This window comes from Bacillus rossius, chromosome 3, assembly GCF_032445375.1.
Source record: "Bacillus rossius redtenbacheri isolate Brsri chromosome 3, Brsri_v3, whole genome shotgun sequence".
Lineage (NCBI taxonomy): Eukaryota > Metazoa > Arthropoda > Insecta > Phasmatodea > Bacillidae > Bacillus > Bacillus rossius.
The window spans coordinates 46,169,761-46,193,633 of NC_086332.1; the positions used below are offsets into that span (position 1 = coordinate 46,169,761).

The window sequence follows — 23,873 nt, forward strand, 5'->3', positions numbered from 1 at the left end:
GCGTATGTTTGTACACATCCCTCCCGGCGCAGCACTGCGACTGCGCGGTGAAGGATGTCGCAGCTCGGGACGACGCGGGGGAACACGAGAGCCTCCCCCCCCCCCCCCCCCCTTCACGGGCCGCTAGTGCCTGGCGGGGCGAGGTCCGCGCTACTGGCCGGGAATAGTTTTACTGCGCGGCCATAAAACCCCCGCCCCGGGAGAAATGCGCTTACCTCGCGGACGTCGGCTGCAGAAGGAGTCCTGCGGGAGAAGGATGGCGGTAGGGAAGGGCCTGTGATCCGAGCTCAGCCCCCGTCCGAAGGCCAATAAAAACAAAAACACCGGTCGGTCGCGTCTCTCTCCTTCAGGGAGGAGGGGGTGGAGGAGGAAAGTAGCGGCGGTGGCGGCTTAGAGCGATCACTCCGGGACAGAGAAATATCGAAGAAACAACGCCCGATGGTTGGCTGCGCTGCCGCGGCACGGACGAAACCTCCCGCTTCGAGCCGACGAAGGTAAATAAATCTGGGCATTTTTGTCGCTCGACCCCTTGAACCGTCGAGTATGAAAAAAAAAAAAAAATCGACGGGAAGAACTTGAAAAATGATACGTCTTCGAGCCTCTGCCGTCTCGAAGGAGGATCAAACTTGGATGGAGTAACGATTGCGCCAGCTAAAACCCATACGTCCTGTCCCGGAGACGGACGCTGGGTTCCCGATCTGGCAGAGGATTCACTCCGGTGCGGTAAATGGCGCGGAAGATGCGGCAACATCTCGGGGAGAAACGCATCGCAACAGCCAGGAAGGGATGTTCCGCCCGGGAAAGCTCCCAGACCTGATGGTGTTTTTGAACTGGCCGGACGCCTTGGAAGTCAATGGCTGGTAACTATCCGTGGATCTTGCTTGGGTGGCCCGGAACCAAAATTGTAGCCAAGCCATCGTCGGTAGAGCAGATGGGTTCAATCACCTTCGATCCCCAATTCTGAACCTGATAAAGTGATGGTAAACCCAATCAGACTCAGTTTTGTAGAGATTTTGTACGTTTTATTTAGATGACCATTATTATGTCTAGTTTTCAGATGCTGCGCTTTGAGGGGACTCTCGCACAGATATACAGAACAAAAAATATACCATTTTAACAAATGATTATCCTTGGCATGGTTAGTAAATCGATTATATTTTAGCAAGTTCATCTTCACATCTGTATACTGTTAGTCACACTACAAGTTAACTGTTTTCCTTGCTGTAATTTACTATAGACTCATTAATTACCTAATTAAAATCTGCAAAATTACATAAAACTCTTTAATAATCTCATTTGTGTTTATTTGAGGACACGCTCTCTATCAGCAGTGTTTTTTTATCTAAATTCTAATTTGTAATTTAATCTTCTCTAGGCTCAACACACTGCGCATTAATTTTTTTTCACCCATAACTATATCATGCCTGAACTCTGCGCTGTGTTTTTTTATTTTTAAATTATATATATTTTAAGTTTCGTACAGGACAATTGGTTGCACATAATATTAAGTATAGTTCATTTGCGATTTAAGTGTACAGTCTACAAATATAATGTAGGTATTAATGTGAAAATTATTTTTATGCAGAAGGGATGTCTGAAATCTACCACCAAGTTTGTAAGGAAGAACACGTCAATTTCAAATTTTTGGGTCTTCCTTCCAGTACTAATGCATTTATAGCTTCATTTCAGGGGAAGTAAAGCAGTTTGATATTTGCTGAGCTGAAATAAAGTTGCCACAAAAGTTTCTGCAAAAGAAATTCCATGTAGTGCCAACGAAAAGACCACTACTACTACAGAAATCATTAATTTTTTTAGAATCGGCCATATAATTCTGTATCTCATAAGTATAAGGTGAGTGCAGTTTATAGCTTTTTTCATCTAGTTTATCTGCAAGTCGATTTTAATTAAAAAACAAAGAATGTATTTACATGTCCTTATGCAGACATTTTGTATAATATCGGAATATTTTCTGATATGTTTTATCTTTATGAATTCTTAACGTAATTCTAAATGTTAAAATTTACAATCATATTTGAACACTTGTTCAAAATATTGGTGGGATTATATTCGTACAGTTATGTAAACAGAAAGTTCTTCATCATTACGAGTAATATGTAACTTAATACCATATCATATTTTCGTGTTCTTAAATATCATCTAAATCAATTCGAAAAAAGTTCTCAATATGTAGTTTTCTTATTCAAAGTGTACATACAACATTAAAAAATATTAGGAAATTAATATAACTTTAATGTGTAGACGTATTATATTTAAATACTCTTTTTTTTCGTATAGTGATCAACATTTCCAGTCTGGCGGGCTTCATAATTTTAACTTAATTTACAAAGACAAATTACGTAAATTGTTTTTATCACTAAAACTTAGTGAATGTATTTTTATTAATTTATGAACGTAATGAAAAATGTATAACTTAAAGTTTCAAGAATTTCATTACTAACTTAAATTTACCAGCTTGTTTTGTTTGCTTGAACGCCATCTACATTTACTTGCTTATTGGCAAGATATTGCAAGTATAAACTTTCCAGAAGTTATTTTTGTAATGGTTTGAAAGGTTGTACACCTTTCTTGTACCATAGTCTTAGAATGGATATCTGTTCTTTAATTTCCAAATAATTTTAACACAGTTTAAAATCAGCATTTATTTATTTATAAAACGCTGTGTTAAACCTAATAAAATTCCGGTAGATTAAATTTTAAACAGAGATATCCCTGCAAAGACCAATAACTTGAGACACTTATAAAGAAGTAGATTCAACCATGAAGAGGCCACAAAAAATCGCAAGAGAACTCTATAAGCAATCGAGTGAAATTTTAAACTCCGCCTGAAAAGTTGTGTTCGGAAAATAATGCTACAATGATGTCAGTTTGGCATAACATAGAGCTCGAGGCTTAATGGTTTAGGTTGCGAGCTTCAAACTCTAGCTGATACGTAACTTCCATTGTCGCAGTGAGCCTCAAAGGGCATTGTTTACGACTTTCATGCTAGAACAGCTGGTTAATTATAAGGTAGCCTCCAAAAAATTATTTAATTATATGGTTTTCTTTATCAGCATGATTGCTAGAAAGAGGGAGGTCTTCATGTCTTTATTAAACACCTTTGTCATGATAACACATGGTGATAAATTATATATCATCCGGTATCTGACTCTTCTTACAATGGGTTCCACAATTAATATTATCTCCAAGACAAGCTGGCATACTGCATATGCCATATAGGGTTGACAATGGTAGATTTTTATTTTCAAAGAAGGTAGTGAACCAGGTCATTTTGGGAACATTATTCACGACGAACAGTTTCCGGGTCGGTGGCTTACAGGAGAGGGTAGACCATCTCACGAATTCAGTTTTCTATTTGATACCTGTTCATATTTAATGGGGTTAAATATAAAATACACTGCAATCCACTTTGACTCGTAGTGAGAAAATGTTTTCGCTCAAATTTATTTAAGGCCAACAACGGAATTTATAGTGAATTGCTCTAGTCTTAAAAATAAAGCTTCTCGATATGTCTAAAATAATTTAAACGTTGTAGAACATAACTGTTTTTCATACTTATAAATATGAAATTGTTCTTTTTTATATATGTATTTTAAGTCAGTATTTAGTTCGTGTTGCAACGCTTCTTTCCTGTGGGAAAAATTATGGCTAACTGGAACTAAATATGTTACTGGAAAAGTTATATCAGACTATAACAGAGTGGTGTGTGCTCTATTAAAGGTAATATGTTTTTATAATTACAGTTAAATTAATAAAAGCTTAAATATTAAATAGACAAATGGATAAGACAAAAATGTAGTTAAAGTTACTCAAAAACTAATTCTTTTTTACCTCAAAATTTTATTATTAATTTAATGACTTTACGAAATTTTTTTGTAACCTGACTGAAAATAAAACCAACTATTTCAATGATATTTTATTATATAAAATATTTGCTTTGATAAGTTACTTAAAAAGCAAATGAAACAAAATTTACTGAGTAATGGAAAGGAAAATCAATGGCTTCCCGTAGTCCCTAGGGAAGCAGCATTGCTTTGACATTCGAAAAAGTACAGAAAGGTTAATAATATCTTTCAAAACTTTTCAAACTTTTCTATTTCTGTGGTTTATTAAATAAGTAAATACATAGACTATGCTTGCTTCTTTTTATAACAACCCATAGTCCAGTAGTCGCTTTTCCTTAATTAGCCATCTAACAAACCAACTTTTGACATCTAGGCATTGCATGCTTGCATGATTTTAATTTACTTTTTATTCCATTCGTGTGTTCTAAACAATTTAAAACAATTATTACATAGTATATTTGTTTGTTTTTTTATTGCATGTCGTTATTCATCCATTCCGCTTACATTCTAATTAAATATTATATTTAATTAAGAGTGAAGTAAGTAAAACATGCTTAAGAATTGTGAGTGATTTATGCACGTTATTATCAAGAAGAGTACTAATAGGATTTTTCAAACACATGAAAGATTGCGGATAACGTATTAACTTTTACACTAAAAGCAGAAGTTCTGCCATGCATATATCTGAAAACATAGACTAAATATTTTACTTAATATCAATTAATCAACGATATATATTTTATTTTTTAAGATTTATAGAGTCTTTTCTTACTTAAGAGCGACTGAAACCTTAAACGTCCAACTACAACGTGTTTATATAAAATCAGCGATTTTCGTTTCTTCATTTATTTTGGAAGTGGGTAATATTTTTCTTCTTGCTATTGGATAAACTTTGTTGAAGATTCTATTAAATAAACTCAATCGTTAGTGGACATTTATGAATTTACATTGATCGAGTATATAATTTAAATATTTTACCATGAGTGTCCATGTGCCTTGCTAGACTGCTATTAATTTTCACTGGTTTATTTCAGCAATCAAAGACTGTACGTTATTCGCACGAAAATAACCAAAGGGTATGCCCTACAACAATTATTAAATCCATAAAATATTTTGGCGAGCATTAATTCTTAAAATATAGTTTGTCCGTCAGTGCTTATAACAAACTAAACCGATAAAATGTCGTTAAATGCACCTAATAAAATAAGTAAAAAATAAAGGGAATATATATGTTTGAGTAAGCCTAGTATTCTACGATTTGTTATTGTGTTTTGTTTTTCAATTAACGTTATTTCTTCGTTGCAAGTAAACTGTGATCTGTGTGCTCAACAAGTCAAAAAGTTATGCGGTTTATAAATAAATCTTGATGCTTTTACAATGATGGTACCTGTCTTTTTCTATTTGCACACTACTGTCTGACATGATGTGTCAGTGGGTTCAAAGAGTTATACGTTATTTGAATGATTCTTGCAATATGAAGAAAAATTGATTTTAAACAATTCCTTGGTCTTTCGCCATTGGTTGTTTAAATTGGTTTCATAGAAAACCTCAAGAATGGACAGCAAAAATTAATGCATTAAGGTGATGTTACATGAATTAATGAATAGTACAAAGAATTCTTTGCATAAAATAATGAAAAAAAAATATTAATTACAGTTCAGATGAAAACAGTATACTGACAGCGACAGTATACTGCACGACAACGTTAAGTATGCAAATTTACGAGCTAATTATGCAAAATGTAGGCGACATTATATATATATATAATTTTGTGAAAGTTCAGCCACTCAAAAAGTCGGGAAGTTTAACCGTGTAAAGTGTAAGTATAAAACAATGACGTGGAACGGGACATACGCCCTTCAAGGGTTCGATCACAGGAGAAAAGACATCCGAGATGTATCTTACCTATTATTAGCTGATATGTTATTTTGACTACCCGAGAAAGCTTTCGTGCCCTTTGAAACTCAAACATTAATTAAAATCAGCATGTAGGAATACGAGCTAAACGGATACAAAAATATCTGTAAGTGCTAAACCGATGTGAACGTATATATTTTTGAATTGGTAAATATCCGCATAACTTTGAACCATGTTCACATTTACTTCATTTTTAATCTATTTTTGTGTGTTAAGGAGTCTTATCCAGTGAATTACAGGCGCTTGTGTAATCTACTCTGTGCCATGCGACTTGCTTCCTGTTTGACAGTTCTGAAAAGTAGCAGAATGGTCTACGTGTCCTGCCAGTGTTGTTCTATCAATAGTGTCTGTAAACAACTTCATGTGGTTGTCAGCGCTCGTAATAAAAGAAACGTCACGAGTTTCTTTGCAAGTGACATTTGTTAAATGGGCACCGCCGGTACTACTTTAGAGAACAAAGTTGCAGAACGCAGATTTTAGCATGTCATTTATTTGCCTGATGTAGGCACTTAGAAATTTGTTCCTGTTCACGAGTTAAAAGGCTCGGTATCGCACGCCATGTTGATCATTTTTTTTTGTCATTGCTTTTATTTAAGTGCAATTTCTAGAAATTTCAATTCGATACTCCAATGGCATTTGTTGTTCCACCGCAAATATTTTCAACAGACACGATATTCACTTAGTGTAATATCGTGTGTGCATAAAGTTGCGCTATCAATAGAGACCGGAAAATTTCGCGGATTCATTTCGTGTTGTGCTAGGATCCAAACAAATATACATACTTCCCTATTGATACTGTTATTTGCTCAGATTTTACATGAAGGAATTTTAGCCAATGAAAAACCTTCAACCAAGGAGTATCGAATGGGAAGCATCCCAGTTGACAAGTCTCACAAGTCAGTGACCAATGAGCGTGTGGTATTTGCCCGTGTATATGGGATCGTGGAGTCCATCCCAGAGGTCATTTAAACCGCGAATTTTTTCCGGTCCCTAGCTATCAATGATAATTACGAAGATTTGCGCGCATTTTCACATGCATGATATTGGGGTATCGAGTTGAAATTTTAGAAGTATGTAGTCCTTAAATAAAAGTAACGATGTAAAATCGAACGAGCGAGCGAGAGAGAACGAGCCTTGAAGACGAAGCGTGCCGAGAGCCACGTTAAGGGGCCCGCCTCGTCCGGGGTGTATGTGTGTTAGTGAGGCGGGATGATAAGCGCGACACTCGCTGGTGCTTCCAGCGCGGTATAGCCTCTAAGCGCAAGTCTCTGAACTGGCGCGCAGTCTTCTCGTCGTCACAGGATAACTGTGAAATTTAAAGCGGTGACCGTAACATTATATGGCCGAGAAATGATGATAAAGGTGTTATGCAAGCCCCTTAAGTGCTTTCAAGAATCTGTACTGATTGTTTTATGCCTAAAATACTCTGGAAACACGCGTTTTAGGCATTTTAACGCTTCTAAAAATACAGTTTAAAAACTTAATCCGAAATTAAAAGTACTTTTCGGTCCTCAGCGAACTCTTAAATGCTATTCGTAAATAGGCCCCACTCGGATATGTTGAGTAGTTTTGAAATCGCGTTGTTTTTCCTGAAGCTCTGCGCACCGCATGTGTGCCCAGCTAGGCGGGGCCCTTAAGGCGGACCACTCCAGGAGGATGTGACGCCGACGTTGCGTGCCTGTTGCAGTGAACTCCAAGCCGCTGACCTTCGACGAGGTGTACAACCAGTCCAGCCCCACCAACTGCACAGTCTACTGCGGCGGCCTCACCAACGGCCTCACCGAGGAGCTCATGCAGAAGACCTTCTCGCCCTTCGGCAACATCCAGGAGATCCGCGTGTTCAAGGACAAGGGATACGCCTTCGTGAGGTCAGTCGCTGCGCTCCGAGATCGGCTGTGGCTTTGTTTCAGCGCGCTTGGCGTTTGCCGCGTGCGTTCAGTCAAACTGAAATATATATATATATATATATATATATATATATATATATATATATATATATGTGTGTGTGTGTGTGTGTGTGTGTGTGTGTGTGTGTGTTAAGATGTCCAGATGTAAATAATAATTAGGATGGGAAGTTGCCGGACCTTAATATACGAACATGTTGCGGACATTTCTCTGAGCCCCAAAATGCGTGTGATATAGGCACCGCCTGCGATTTCTGTGTTATGCATCCCGCAACGCTGTACTGTTCTGCTCATAGTCTAATGCCACGAATCCGTGTGGGTATGACGAGAGAGGGGGGGGGGGGGGGGGGGGGGTTTGCTAAACAAAACCAAACAAATTTGTGACTAGCAAACGAACTGAAAAGAAAGCGAGTTAATATTGTTTTTTCATCCAGTTTTGAGCTTTATTCAAAATTTTAAGTATCTAGCTCGTCGGAAAGTTAGTTTAAAATCTATTTTAGAATTCCTACCGAACAGACAAACAGAGAGACAAGAAAACGAGTTAATCAACACGTTTTAAAATGAGTAGAGGGTCGTTCTCATTTTAAATTTTACTATTACCAATTAAAATTTTGCATACTCCTAGACCCTAATTTATTACCTCCATGGTCCACAACCTGCAAAGTAAAGAAAACTGACGAAAGAAGTTCCTTGATCTGTGGCAAAGTCCAACACGTCACGTTAGCTGTTTATTATTATTAAATAATGTTAATATTAATAATTTTACTATCAAATATTATTTGCATCAATGCATTTTCCAAAATATTACATAAATTAACTTTCATTTACAAAATTTTATCTAGTAACGGTATCCATAAAATTATATTGCCTGTTTTCAGAATGTACAGCTTGTCGGTAAAAATACGTATGTTTTACAACTTGAAAAATAACATTAAAGAAAAAAAATCTTTTAGAATGTACTATTCCTTAAAAAAATTTCAAATTCTCCTCTTTGGGCAATGTAACTTAATAAAGCACGACCAACAAATTTAAGTATCCTCTAAAAACATGTGGACAAGATGAAACTAGCAAAAATAAAACGCTATCATAAACAGACACGCTGTACATTAGACCATATAATGTATAATAAATTTATTGAACGTCAAATTTAGCTTGGCCATGTTCTAGAAAAAAAACTAGATTTTTTTTTACTTATTCTTAAAGCATATAAACCAAATTGTTCAAATAAACATTTCAATAAAGTGAAGGCCTACAACATTTTTACCGAAATACAAAGACTTGTAAACCAGCATTTACTAACGCAAGTGGTGTGTATAAACCGTAAACTATTTTTCACGGCAATACGCTTACTCGCTTTCTTTCTAGGCACACGTGTTCAAAAAACATTTACGATTCAGCGCTACCGGGAAAAGTAGCACGTAAGCCATCCTCTCAGGCGGGAGACTGTCTTTGCAATTCTCGTAGGAGGGGCGGCAAGAAGTGGGGATCTTTTGGAAGGGGGAGGGGGATGAGGTGTGACGTCAGTGCTAACGAGCCGTTGCCGTGGCGCGGCGATCCAGCAGTCGTTTCCGGTTCCTCAAACAGCCAATCGGAAGCTGAGGAAGGGGCCAGGACATTAGCGCCAGCCGTCTACCACTTTCGCCCCTCCCTCCTTCTCACAACCCCCCCCCCCCCCTTCTTCTTCTGCTTCGCCAAGAAGAGCGGTGCGCGTGAGGAAGTCCTACGAAAGAGGATAGAGGGGGGGAACTAGGAGATGTGGAACGAAAAAAAAACGACCTCTCGGAAAGGCATTTAAGGACACGCGAGAATTTAGTTATCGGTCGGCGGTGTAATTAATCGCGCCAGAGATCTACTACTGTGCAGAGCAGCTACGGAGTTATCTTGAAATCGCACTGCCTTTGAGTACCGAGCATGCAAATTCAACGAACAGTTCCCGCATCAACTGAAATTTAAAGTTTACGTCATTGTGTGGTTCACTACCTCATACGAACTTTCCGTTGTTCCGGTAACCATAAAAAAAATGTTTTATTGTAAATGATGAAATTTTATGCCTTTTGATTTTATAACGCCTTGTCATTAAGAATAATGTCGGTGTCAACTAACTCATCTCAGATATGACAGTTCTAAAAAGTAGTACCAGTTGTTGTACCCCTTTCCCAACAGTCAATTGCAAACCAACACATGTTGTTTGGGTGCGAACACCGTTGACATTGGCAGAATGATACGTAGACCATTTTCAGAATTTTTGAGAACTGTAAAATTTCAGACTTGATACATGCACACACTGTGGCGAAACTATTTATTAAGTATGGAGCTAAAAATTTTAAATTATAGATAACTATTTAATGCCTGCAATGCATTGCTACGCCTCTTTAATTTTTTTGTAATTGGTTTTAATTAGGTACACATATCCATAACATATATTTATATGACCCTCTATAAACATCACTATATTTCTCTCTATGTATAAATCTCTCTGTGTATCTTTGTTTCTATCTAGTTATCCCTACATCTCTCTATATATTTATATATCGTTATATCACCCACTCTCTATCTCTCTATCTCTAAGCCTGTATCTTCCTATCTATACCTATATTTATTGTTTCAAAACATAAGACATATGTACACACAAACGTTCTATATTTTATCTATATTTTTACCTGTCACAGATGTGACATAGCTATATAAAAACACGCGCGTATTCAAATGCAACGTTGTGTCAAAATTTCAAACCAATCGGTGAAGAACTTTTGGAGATTTGTGATTGTGAACGAAATTCATAATTTTTATTTACATAGATTTATTAACTGTCGTAATTAACTTGCCTCTAGCCTTACAATTTATTCCGTTTTTTGAACCGACCATAGGACTTGTCTTATAGGGCGTCAGTTAATGATAAGCTTAATGCGGTAATGCGCTCTTAGAAAATTTTTGATCTCAAAAATCGACTTGACACATTTTTTTACAAGCAATGAGCGATGAGCTATTATCTAGTATTTTGAGAGTTAAATAGTATGAGTATTTTTTTGCCATTCTGGACGTCTAATCTCTGCCCTGATCTGTAAGCCTTTATTTTTCATTCTGGCAAGGGTTAAATAGATCATAAATGCGTACGAGTTTCAGCAATTTGCCAAGGTATCCCTCCATTTGAAACACCGAGAGTAGTTTAGACAGTTCTCTTCTTAACTAATCAAATATAAAAAAACCTCTTCTATTTCCGCATATAATTTTTGTACTAATAGATATAATTTATTTATAACAACCAACTATTAGGAGGCCAAGTCACATGTCGGTCAGCTGTGTGGTACGAGTAATGGCCTGACTTGGGGTGATATTGTTTGGGCTTGTGTTCATAATTCTTAGTTGAATTAAAAAAGTAAGGTTTTTAAGTTACATTTGGTTCCTCGCTTGCGATATATTTATAATTTATGTTAATTTAACCGCGTATTTTAAAACCTATTTTTTTTAGATGTTGCGGGTTCTCCTCGCAAAACAATGCATGTTATTTTATTAAAATTGGGTTAATTATGGTTTTATCGTCAATACTTACTATCAATAATAATAATTACATATCACTGGCGCACTATTATAAGCGAAAGGAAGAAAAATAGGGTATGATAGCAACGACCCGAGATTTAAAAGTAATTTATATTGCATACGTTTAAAAAAATGTGTGTTATTTTAAAATAAATGTATTTTTTTCTAATTTTAAAATTATACTTTTCAATTTCATATTTCCCAAGGTTAAAGTCTTTACAATTAATAATTATCGATTAAAATTTTTTGTGTATTTACTAGTTATTTTCGCATTTGTTATTACCTACGAGCTAGTCGTGAACCTCATTATGCGGAGTAGTTAATATTCCCTAAAATGTACATTTATCATGTGCGTTATGTTCACAATTTTTTATTCCATAATAGACAATTTCAAGAAAGATCAGGTTATTCGTAGAATTTGAAATTCTTCCGATTTAGTGAACAATTACCTCTATATTGGACATCAATATATTGTTAAACGTGGGTACTGTCAAAAAAATTCGTTTTATTCTTCCTTTAAATTCTGCGCGGCGCGGCCGACGAGCGAAATGACGGTCGCGCGTCGCGAGGCGAAGAATCCGACTGGTCCCGTCGTCCCGTGCGTCGGACGGACGCGCGCGGATTTCTGCGGCTTCGGGATAACGTGATCACGTAGAAATTGAAACATCAATAGCAGGTGCACATGTGGCGAGAAACCCCTTCCCCCACCCCCATTCTTCATCAACCTGCGATAACCCGAACCCACCAAACCCAAAATCCCACACACGCCGGCCATCCGCGGCCTGGCGTGTTGGCCGCGCTGACTGGCACTCGGATAAAGACTGTCTCCGCTCCCCCCCCCCCCTCACTAGCCAACCACCAGAACAGCTCTCAATCCCACATTGCGAATTGATTCGATACGAACGCTAGTGTAGGCACCGCCGCATAACCAGTGCGCCGTGAAATGCTACCGCCCATCGGATTTCGATTACAACACCCAAAAGTCGACATTTTTTTGCTCACACGAGTTTTTTTTCTTTCTTTCCCCGAAACAGGGCCAGTCGGAATGGAAAGCCATGTTTCGTTGCGTTCTGTCGTTAAAACGTCACACCAGGGCTTGTAGCGCGTAATGCGGGCCTGTGCGACATCAAGGGCGACAACAGTACTGGTTGGAGGGTTCGGGGGGGAAAAAAAAAAAAAAGAAGTGTGTATGTACGGGGGATTCCGCGTCATCGGGTAATTGGTGCGCGGACAAGTATTAGTGACGCTCGTTGTTGCGTGCCCGTATTGGGAGGGTGGTAAGTGGGGGGGGGGGGGGGGGGAGGGGCGCTCTAATCCGTGACGGACGCGCCAACTAATAGTCCGTCGGTCGACGTTGGAGGGAGGGTGAAGGGCAGATACGCGATAGGCGATTAACGAGATTCTCCGCGGTCGCTTTCATCCGCTCGGGCGCGGGGCCCGCGGGCGAGAATCGCGCGCGCGTGACGGGATTATGTTCGGAACGTCAGGTGTGACGCTTGCTCTCGCTGTTCGCCCTGCGGTTGCCGGCGGTCACTTCTCGCCTGAACGTTTCCGTAACTGCCAGTGGATCCCGGGTAGTTGGAAAGCTCGCCGATTCCGCTCCCAGTGGTTTATCTTCCAGGCGAAGTGTGGTGCAGTGGTACAATCTTTTTTTGTTTATCACGTAACTGTTCGAAAAAAAATAGTACTAGTCGTATAAGCATAATTATGTTTCTGTTGTTGCTTCAACTATGATTGTAAGAATGAAAAATCTCCATGTGATGTTAGCGTTCGTAACCAAACCATAACGTTGTTGTTTATGCAAAGTGGCAGTTGGGAAATGATTTAACCGCTGTTGCTGCTTGTAAGAACTGTCAACATTGGACTCGCATCCGGAGAACCTGGGTTGTAACCTCGGTTCTGGCCGTGCTGATCTCGGTTTACGTGAGCGGTTCCCGAAATCACACTCCCGACAAATGATGGGATGGTGCCTCACCATGAGGCCATTAACGACTTTCTTTCTTACCATTCCTGGTTGGCGTCATGGTTTTTGTAGCCTTCTCTGAAGACCTCGATGTCAACGAGACTATAAGCCATAAAATAAAATAAACACAGTTTAATCATTAATAGAGCACGTTTTCATAGCTAAAAGCTCTAATACATTTAACGCTTAAGTTGAATTGTAAACGCATAATAACGGAACTGTCAGAAACATGTAAGATTGACTGGATTGTACTAAAACGCAATTTATTTTTTTATTTTTTTAATTCATCGCTAACTGGGTCATCTAATCTCGGACATTAAGCTACCGTGTTAATCTAATACTATAGACAAACAGCATAGGTCCAAACTCATTTACACTAATTTAGTTACGTTCAAAGATTTTGAAAATATATATATATATATTAAACTTAATGCACACAGTGAATCCGTCGTTGGGTTACAATGGCGCAGCCAAAAAAAAATTTTATTTTCAAACAGGAAAAATAATAATCAATATTTAAAATAATAAATTAGGCCAATTTAAGTGAGCTTGTCTCATTAATACAAACTTTTTTGAAACATTTTACTACGAAACTGTCATTGATCGCGCCTGGAGATGGGATAGAACGTGTAAATACCACCTGTTGTCTTTGTGTTTATATGATCTGTTTAGTATCATCGTTCGTCGTTATTTTGTCCAAGATCATTCTTTGTCTATATTTAATGTTTTTGTTGCAACTGTCTCGTCGTTAACAGCCTACTGTGTTGGTCTGTTCTATGATATATATTTTTTTCTGGCTGATTCTTCCACGTAATTCTCTGTTCTGGCTACGCATTTAACTTGTGACATTGGCTTAATTTTGCCTTGTTTGCTTTGTGCTTGTGTATTCATCTCTTTGTCCGTTATTGATGTTTCTCTATGACATCCAGTGTAAACTAGCAGTTTCTTATGTACAAAAAAAAGGAATTAATAAATTTTCCCCATTTCAAAAATCATACAAAGGGTGCACCTGTAGAACGTTGTACTACATTCAAGAGGAACCTAATTTCTGTTCTATATGGTTTTCTGAAATCTCTCTAGGCAAATGCTGGGATATGTTTTACAGTAAGCTACGATGAAATATATTACTAGTTTCCCTAACTTTTGTTTGACGGTCTGTAACGACTTTGATGTCGACGAGACGTAACATCACAATATTATAAAGAACAACCTTTTTTTCGTATTTCTTCCTTACAACGCTTCTTGAAGGAAGAAAAGGCTTTATAGGGCCCTCCTAGTCAGGAATATATTAGTGATAGTGAGGCGGTATCATAAGCGCGACGCTCGCTGGTGCTTCTAGCGCGGTGTCGCCTCTATGCGCAAGGCTCTGGACTGGCGCGCAGTCAGTCTTCTCGTCGTGCATAGAGCAACTGTGATGTCTGAATGGTAACCAAAACATTATATGGCAGAGAAATGAAGATACAGGTGTGATGCAAGTCCATTGGGTGCTTTCAAGAATTTCATGCCTAAAAATTATTCTGAAAACACGCATTATAGCCATTTCTAAAAATAAAGTTTGAAAACGAAATACGAGAACAGAGAACCACACATCTACCTCAGCGTATTTTTAAACGATTTTCGTAAACAGGCACCACTCTGACGCGTTGAGCAGTTTTCGAAACTCGTGGTGTCGATATAAAAAGCTCAGGGGAGGCGGGGTCGTTACGCACCTTTCCCTTGCGCTTTGTTGCGCCGCTGGTGTCGACTCGGCGCGAGTTTGCGACGAAACAATCGACTTGCAAGGGAAAACCATAAACGCACCGGGAAGCTCGGCGTTGAAACCGCTCGACGAGTTCACCTAGTTCGCGGAAGCGCCGCGAGAGAGCTCCCTTGCACCGGGGGAAGCCCCGGCGAACCAGGCGGCCGGCTCGCGGGGAAACCCTCGCTCGCATAATTAACGACGTCTCGTCGGTGCGTCGTCGTCTGTGCGGCCTCCCGTCGTCACTCTCTCGCGAGAGCCCGTGTTGACAAGCCGACAAACACCACTCTCCGTACACACCTCCTTCCCGCTTACCAAGGGGTCTTGAGGCTGATCCGTGAGTCGGGAGGGGGGAGGGAAGAGAGATAGAATCCACACCAGCGCTACGTCACGCGTTCGTAAAATAATATCTCGTCAGAGCCACCCCCCCCCCTCCCCAATCAAATAAAAGCTTTTACATTTACGGCGTTTGTACAATTCTTGCAACAGGGAAAATTTTAAGTAATTCGTTTTTTTATTTTTTGACATATGCCATTGCTAGTTTACTCTGTATGCCATAGAGAAACTTTAATAACGATCAAAGAGATGAATACACAAACGCAAGGAAGTCAATCCAATATCTGCTGATGTAAAAAGTTAAATGCATATGTGGACAGCACCGATAATTCCGTGGGAGAAATTAGTCGGAAAATAAACTTCACGGCACAGACCACCAACCCAGTAGGCAAACGATGATAGTAAACAGATCATATGAAAAACGACAACACAACGGCGCACTGGTGAACTCAGTGATGAGACTAAACAGGTGTTCTGGACAACACAACGAAGAAAGCACCAAAAGACACAGTAGACTTCCAAAAAATTGAAACACAGCTGTGACGTTTCGGGAACTGACATCATCCCCCGTCGTCAGGAACTGTTGGCGGAGCGCGGCCTGCAACGCGCGTTACAGTTGCAACCTTCACAGACCGGTTGCACGCATGTCACGCCAGCTCATAGGTGCGTGCACGTTACGTGTTTTCGAACATCTATACAAAACCTGAAAAATTCGTCTTCAAATGGGGTTGAAGAGGCTTCAGTATGGTGTGCGTAGTGTGCAATTGACGTATTCGCAGCCACGAGGCCTAGCTCTCACAAATCAGCAATTTTTCTGGGTGTCCCCACAGGAGGACAAGTGAAACAAACATGGCTCCAAAAAGCAATTAATTCTATTTCTCATCGTTGTTTGTTTTGTCATAAAGATAATTTTATTCGCGCTCTAGTGACGTTATTGCTTCGACTAACCTCATCGGGTTTGTCGTTTCGCTCAGAAAACAAAAAATAAATAAATACGCAGTTTTTGCTTTCGTGTTCACCCCTGGCCAACATGAAACCCCTACTTTGATGAATGTTTTGAGAACCCCTTCCGCAAGTTGATGTTTGACGCTGGTAGTCAGAGAGACTCGAACTAAACTTATTCGTGCTGCTCTCTCACCCTCTCTCTCTCTTTCCATCTCTTTCTCTCTCTTTCAGCGATGGAGGGAAGAGAAGTTTTGCCGCCGGTTCTCTGGTAGACGCGGTGTTAAGTTTTCAAAAGTAGGAGGAGAAGATGAGCGTATAAGGAGGCAACCCCTTAGCCGTCTTTCCTCCCCCCCTCTCACCCCTTTTCCAAAACCATCTCCTCCCCGCTAGAGAACTTTCAATCTCCGCGCGGTAGCTCGTTACGTTTGTTACCGTAACTGGCTGGGTAGTTTCGCGAGACTGTTCGAGGGGCAGGGGGAAGGGGGTTGCTAGACGTGCGCAAGTTCTGCAGAATAAGAAGTATGCCCGCGAGGTGACTGCCGGAAAGTTACGGTCAAACAGGCTGTCCGTCAGTTTTGGGTGCGTTATCTTCGCTACCTCCGACCGGTATGTACATCTAGAAAGGTGTTAAGCGTTCGGTCTTCTAAGACATATCAAACATATTCTCCACACTTTCTACTTCGGTCTACATTGTAACCATTTGTTTGTTATGCTAGGCTTTCCAAAAACACCCTCATGTTGTCAAGTTTGGTTTCGAATGACCTTGTTAATTTTTAAAGAAAAGATGCCGTCACGAGTTTAACTGTGAATTAATTAATGCAAACTAATTATGGTTTAACTTAGTAGAATTTACAAGCAAGATTTTACTAAAACGCGATAATATTAGTGCTTTGTATCGCTAAAAGTTAAAAAAATAATATTAAATAAATTATATGTTTATTATCTTTACTGAAATTTAAAAGTTATCGAATTATTACTGTCCGTTGTTATTAATTATAAGTAACTAATTAAAGTCTGTCTTATTTTATTCGTAGATAGTCGGCAGCAAGAGACTAGGCAATTTTATATTAATTTCAACTGAAAAAATGCACTGCATTTATATTTTTACACATGACCTTTAATTGACTTGATGTAAGTTTTTGGACATACGCCATTGCTAAGAACTTTTTCTGTTGAAGGAAAAAAAAACTAATAAATAAAATAAAATTAAAAAAAATACACAAGATAGACAAAAAACACACAAAATTAAGCAAACAATTGCTGTTGTCAACAAGAATATAAACACCACAAAATATTCCGAAACAGAAATATGGTCAACAAACAAAGAAAAAACAAAGAAAAAAGTACTAATTAAACAAAAAACACACAAATGATGACAACACAAAAATATTGAAACCAAAATAATTCAGCACAACAGTTGAAACGAGACAAAAACACGACAAAACGAAAAGACAAAAAAATACAATAGTTTTACCAAAACAGAAACAAGCGACGTTTCGGGAACTGCTATCTGCTCCCGTCCTCAGGCAGAGACGCACATGGTACGGAAACACAGGTGCGACTGTTCCCATTTCATTTCACGCAATGTACGCTAATGGCACTCTGTTTTCAAACCTTCGTCTTTGGCCGTGTGAGTAAGCATTAACTTCAATTTATTCTAACTGAGGTATGTTGGGTGGTCATCGATTTCGGAAGTACAGAATTTATTTGGTGTAGTTCACGAAAACTAACTAAAACTAACTTCGTAAATTGAAGGTGAAAACTTTCGACAGTGTGCGTTACTAAAGTCGTCCCTAGCGGTCGGTCCAAGCTCATTCTGCCGAGCTGAGCGGGAGTCGGTGCCTTGTTCGGCCAATCAGACTGCGGCGGACCGACACCGATGTCCGATTTAGACCGGGCACGATGCGATGGGGCTCACCCTTCGCCCCCCTTCCACCATTTCCCTCTTTCTCTCTCTCTCTCTCTCTCTCTCTCTCTCTCTCTCGCTCCAACGCCGCTCCCCTGTTTACACCGTCCCGCGAGGGATAAAGTGGTCGCCGTTGCCGCCGGCAAGCGACAAGTGTCACAGCGAGCCGCGTTGTGCGGGTTTGCGGGCGGAATCAAACGCGCGGCCGGATAAAAGACACCGCGCGCTCCGTGCGGGCGAAGCACCACATTGTTAAATGTTTAAAAAATAAAAGGGGGAAACGTGCGTGGGAGGAGGGTCCGGCGCGCCCACATTATGCGCGCAAAGAGCGCGGTGCTCCATCATCGCAGCAGATACGCGTGCTGTATTCTTTGCTGAGTAATTTATGATACCTCGTTAGTGGCTTCGCACAGTACCACTGGGCTTGCGGACATATGGATGGTCATTCGTTTCTCAATTTTAATGTGTTTTTTTTTTATGTATGCTTGTGCGGCTGGCGATTTCGCTGGCAACTACCGTGACAGAAACAGCAAAAGTTGGAGCGTTGGAACCTTTAAGTGACAGGCTGGAGACCTAAAGAATTAATGAGATTGACTCATCAGTACCCACGAAGACAATCTGAAAGGGTTTCCCTTAAGCGAAAGATCATAATGCGAAGGTAATCTGAAAGCGTCTCCGAAAGGGGGAGAACATAAAACGAAGGATTCCGTCTTGGTTTCAAAAGTTTTAAGAGCAGAACAATTATTTTATCGTATATTATTGCAAATTTTGCTAGGTTTAAGCGTAGTAAGTATATAGTTTAATGGAATTCCTAAGTTTAACAGGGGCTGTGTGCTACAAATTTTTCCTGCTGTGAACTCATTAGTAGATATGTGTAATTGATGTCACTTTTAGGGATTTACTACAATTCTAATGATACGGTCAATATGCACTATTTAATAATTAAATACAATATTTTAGTATGTGCTCTCTACCTAATTTATGGTCGATTTTATAGGCCTATATTTGAGAGTAAATAATTTCTGTGGCCTGAAAACCGTTGAAACCAAGACGGCGTCATTAGGTTTGTATCTAATTCCTCTTAACAAGTAAATTCCACTTACAGATGCTTTTACACCCATAGATTTTGATTTAGTGTCAATTCTATAGGCTCGGTCTTACACACCATGTTGAATTTTTCTACTTATTACTATAACCTTTATTAAAAAAAAAGATTTTACATAGAATTGTTATTTGTATGCAAATTTTTGTATCAGATGTTTACTAACCATGATTTTCAAGATGTGAAATATAACACAGTTAATCATAATTGTTAACACATGCATGACTTTATTTTGTTATTCAACAGCAGTTAGTAACACATTTGCTAAAATATTTGGAACAATAATAACATGCAAGGGTACTATCTAGATAAATTTACAGGGATATCCCTTGAATAATAATAATAATAATAATAAAATAAATAACTAAAATATGAAAATTGACCAAGAAAATGGTATCCGAAATTATTTTGCTTCTATATTTTTTAGTTTTTGCGCGGGATTTAAAAACAATTCATAACACAGATATCGTTTATTGTTTATAGAATTGTTTATAAACTAAATTAGTTTTTATTTAATGGTTTTCATAAACTTAACGGCAAATTTATTTTAACTTCCTGGCATGAATTCAGAGCGTGTCATCGTGTGTTCTACAGATTTTAATAAGCCGTACGTATGTAGTCACCGTCGTAAACCTCTAAACGTTTTGTATAGCATCAACAAATAAAGAAACGATTTTCCCAAGATTCTAGAAAAGTGTGTTTAAAGTGTAAGTTTGCATGTCTCCAAATTTAAGTATTGCAATGTAAAGACAGTTAAACGTTTGTCTTCGGACATGGGTAGTTTGCAGTGATTTTCCCCAACGCTTGAAAACAGTTTTTTTTTTTTCATGTATTCAATGGGTTTCGATTAAACAACCAAACTTCAGGACGACGCGACGCAAGTGGTATTTGTGTCATTTTGCCACTGTTGTTCTCTCGTAAGTGTAAACATCATGCTGTCATCATTGTTCATAAAACATCTTTTGATGCTTTGCAAGTTTCAGAACCACTGACGGTACATTTGAGAATCGTCAAACACGAGGCAAGTTATGTGACAAAGACTTACGCTGAGCGCAGCGCTGGAAGTCTTGTTTTGCGGTTCTGATAACTTTAGGGTTGGATTGGAAAGATGTGAAGTAGTGGATCAGTTTGGGGGGAAGATTGGTATGGAGGAGCTTGGGGGGATGTGTGGTATGGAGGATTTTGGGGAGGATTCAGCCCAAATATTTTTAGTTTTTCAAACATGTTGCCACATCCTGCAACACAGCTCCCTTATTGTGTATTTTAATACTTTAAATTGCATTGGATTTTGTTTTGGGCACTTACTGATATTATCATTCGTGGACTCGTATGTTGGCTGTGACACTGTGAAGCAATCAATTATTTTCAGTAGGCTGTGACAAATTATAAAACCTTGAAGAGGCACGCAGTATATCAACGCCATATCCAGCCCGAAATTAAGATTAATAATTAAAAATTCAACTTTCAAATAAACTATTAAAAATTATATATATTGAACATAGTCTGCTGTAGTATCTCATCCCGGTTCTGCAAGCATCCCTGGAGTCAGGAATATTGTCAGGAGATGACGCGTTGTGACGCAATTGAAGCCAATTTGTACCTCAACATCGTCATATAGTAGCAACATATAATTTTCAGATAGTATGAATTAGAAATTCCTGCCGTTAAACCCGGTTACTGACAGGCCATCACTGGCATTTCAAAGCTGTTTTCGGTACATGAGTAGGTACTTGACTTCAGCCGATGTTTCGGGTGTTCCGCAGATCGTCAGCTGGATGAAAATAGTGTTGACACAGTGTCTTTCCGGTAGCGCCAGCCGGCAGATGCAGATGCAGATGCAGACCTGCGCGACTTGGCCCGTCGTTGCGCGCGGCGGCGCGAGGCAAAGAGCCTTCGGGCTAATGGATCTGGATGCAGATGTATTAACGGCGGCGGAACAAGAAGAGAGCGGCAGCTCCGGCCTTGGCTTCCATTGTCTCTGTTATCGCGTCCTCCCCCCCCTCCCACCCCTGACGCGCGCGCAGGGCGACATGGGATTACTGCGCTGCCCGGAGGGAGCAGGGTTCATTAGCCGAGCGGGGTCGACCGAGGCCGCCGCCTGCTTCTCGGCCCGTCACCCCGTTCGGCACCTTCTGTAATCCGGCACCTTCTTTAATCCGGCACCTTCTTTAATCCGGCACCTTCTTTAATCCGGCACCTTCTTTAATCCGGCACCTTCTGCAATCCGGTACATTCTGTATTCCGGCACATTCCGTAATCCGGTACATTATGTAATACGGCACATGCTGTAATGGATACATTCTGTAATCCGGCACATTCTGTATTCCGGCACATTCTGTAATCCGGCACCTCCTGTAATGCGGCACCGATTAGCCGTTCACCTTGGCCACTAGTTCGCATCACTGCACTACCGCCTTTTTTTTAATTGCTTGGAGTTCATCGTTATGTACTGACTGTTTTCATTTCAGTGCAATTTTTCCTGTTTACTAGCGGGCCACATTTCACATGTTATTGATTTTAAAATAAACCAAGGATCACATATATTATTTATGTATATAGTACAGCAGAGACAACTTGTTTTAAATGCCATTGTGGCGTTTTAAAACTATATTAAAATTCGATAATCCAGCAAAATCTTTTATTCGGCATGGTCGTAGTCATGAAATTTCCGAATTAGAGACGTTGTAAACACACACTGATTAAGTAGCAATGCTGTGAACTGCTCAACATAAATTCTAACCCATAGTTTGTAACTTACTCATTATAAAACATCCACATTCACACATACACATCAGACATTACAAACTTAAAATGTATACAGTTATGCCCATGTGTCTCAAGAGCATAACCGAATCAGTCTTTTCACGCTATAGCTTAGAGATATACTAACAATTTATCGGTAGCTGTAATGTGTGGCGTGATTTTAAAATGTCCACTAAAGATGCTGACTTAGGTTCACAGATAAAGGTTTAATTGTGAACAGAAAAGGTTCTTTATAAATATGTGAGAAAATTTGGTTTCGCATTTTTTGGTCTAAGTGTGATTTGAAATATCTATAATCGATTTTATATGTAAATTAATAATTTAAGGGTGCCAGACACTATTGGAAGATAAACTAGGAATGATATAATTCTGAAATAGTAAAAATTCATTGTCTACAACTTATAAATTTTTTGGAGCATTCATAATTGTGAACATGTATGTAATTACCGAAATTAATGTCAAGGTACATTGGACTACCCATTATTATACAGATACATAAATACTTTACCAAATGACAAATCAACTAACGATACACTTCTTAGAGTCCAATGTGTTAACTCGTATATTATAGTATTATATTTTGATGTTAGAGTTTATGTTTCTCGATAATTAAATCATTAAGCCATTTATCAGATAGTAGTCAAAAAATGATAAACTCAATTAAATTTGTTGAATAGCCAAAACTGTAAAGCAACTATGAGAAAGCTCAAAATATAGGAACTCCTGGAATTACAAATGAACATAAAGTGGTTATGACAAGAAAATTTGAATTAATAACAAATCATACATTTCTCACAAATAACCATTGAAAACCACTTATATGAACGATAAAAACAAGAACTGAAAGAATTTAAAACAAAGTTAACTCTAAATTTTACACCTACATTAAACATTAACACTTCATTAACATAAAGTACCGGATTTTGAAGTAAGTATACAAAATCATTTTCATTTATATGATGAAATAAATTGTGTTACAAGATCTCCTTCTGACTGCAACTCTGGCGCTCTGCTCTGGTTGACTCACTCGTAGCGTCTGAGTACAGCGGGAATCGTTTCATCGCAACACACAAGGACGAACTTACACTTCAACGGCTCGAAAACAGTTACACATGTCACTGCTGATCGTCACACGAATTACTGGTGTTATCTTAATATTCTTTTCTAATGTTAAAACTGGCATTCAGTTTGTGGTACGGTCGATATTAATGGTCAGTAATTAATTCCTCCACTTTATTAGTATAAATATTTTTGTTAAGAATCAAATATAATATTTTGTCCTTTAATCACGATTCACCGTTCACAAAATGATAATTCGAACACGACGAATATCGTGTACTATTGCTCCTCAAAAGGACTCAGAACAAACTTTATATTCCTAACAGTTGGTCGTCGATCCAGGCTATGAGCTACAATGGATACATTCTGTATTCCGGCACATTCTGTAATCCGGCAAATTCTGTAATCCGGCACATTCTGTAATCCGGCACCTCCTGTAATGCGGCACCGATTAGCCGTTCACCTTGGCCACTAGTTCGCATCACTGCACTACCGCCTTTTTTTTAATTGCTTGGAGTTCATCGTTATGTACTGACTGTTTTCATTTCAGTGCAATTTTTCCTGTTTACTAGCGGGCCACATTTCACATGTTATTGATTTTAAAATAAACCAAGGATCACATATATTATTTATGTATATAGTACAGCAGAGACAACTTGTTTTAAATGCCATTGTGGCGTTTTAAAACTATATTAAAATTCGATAATCCAGCAAAATCTTTTATTCGGCATGGTCGTAGTCATGAAATTTCCGAATTAGAGACGTTGTAAACACACACTGATTAAGTAGCAATGCTGTGAACTGCTCAACATAAATTCTAACCCATAGTTTGTAACTTAC

The 23,873-nt window shown here is 38.9% G+C and overlaps 1 protein-coding gene across 2 annotated transcripts in view; it reads left to right on the plus strand.

Annotated features, from left to right (window-relative positions):
- The window catches only part of LOC134530605 (cytotoxic granule associated RNA binding protein TIA1), a 717,211-nt gene that overhangs the window by 656,946 nt on the left and 36,392 nt on the right, over positions 1–23,873 (plus strand). For both annotated transcript variants that reach the window (XM_063365590.1, XM_063365591.1), the window contains exon 5: positions 7,468–7,648. In XM_063365590.1, coding sequence (XP_063221660.1) covers positions 7,468–7,648 — 181 coding nt within the window. The remainder of the gene's footprint in view (positions 1–7,467; positions 7,649–23,873) is intronic.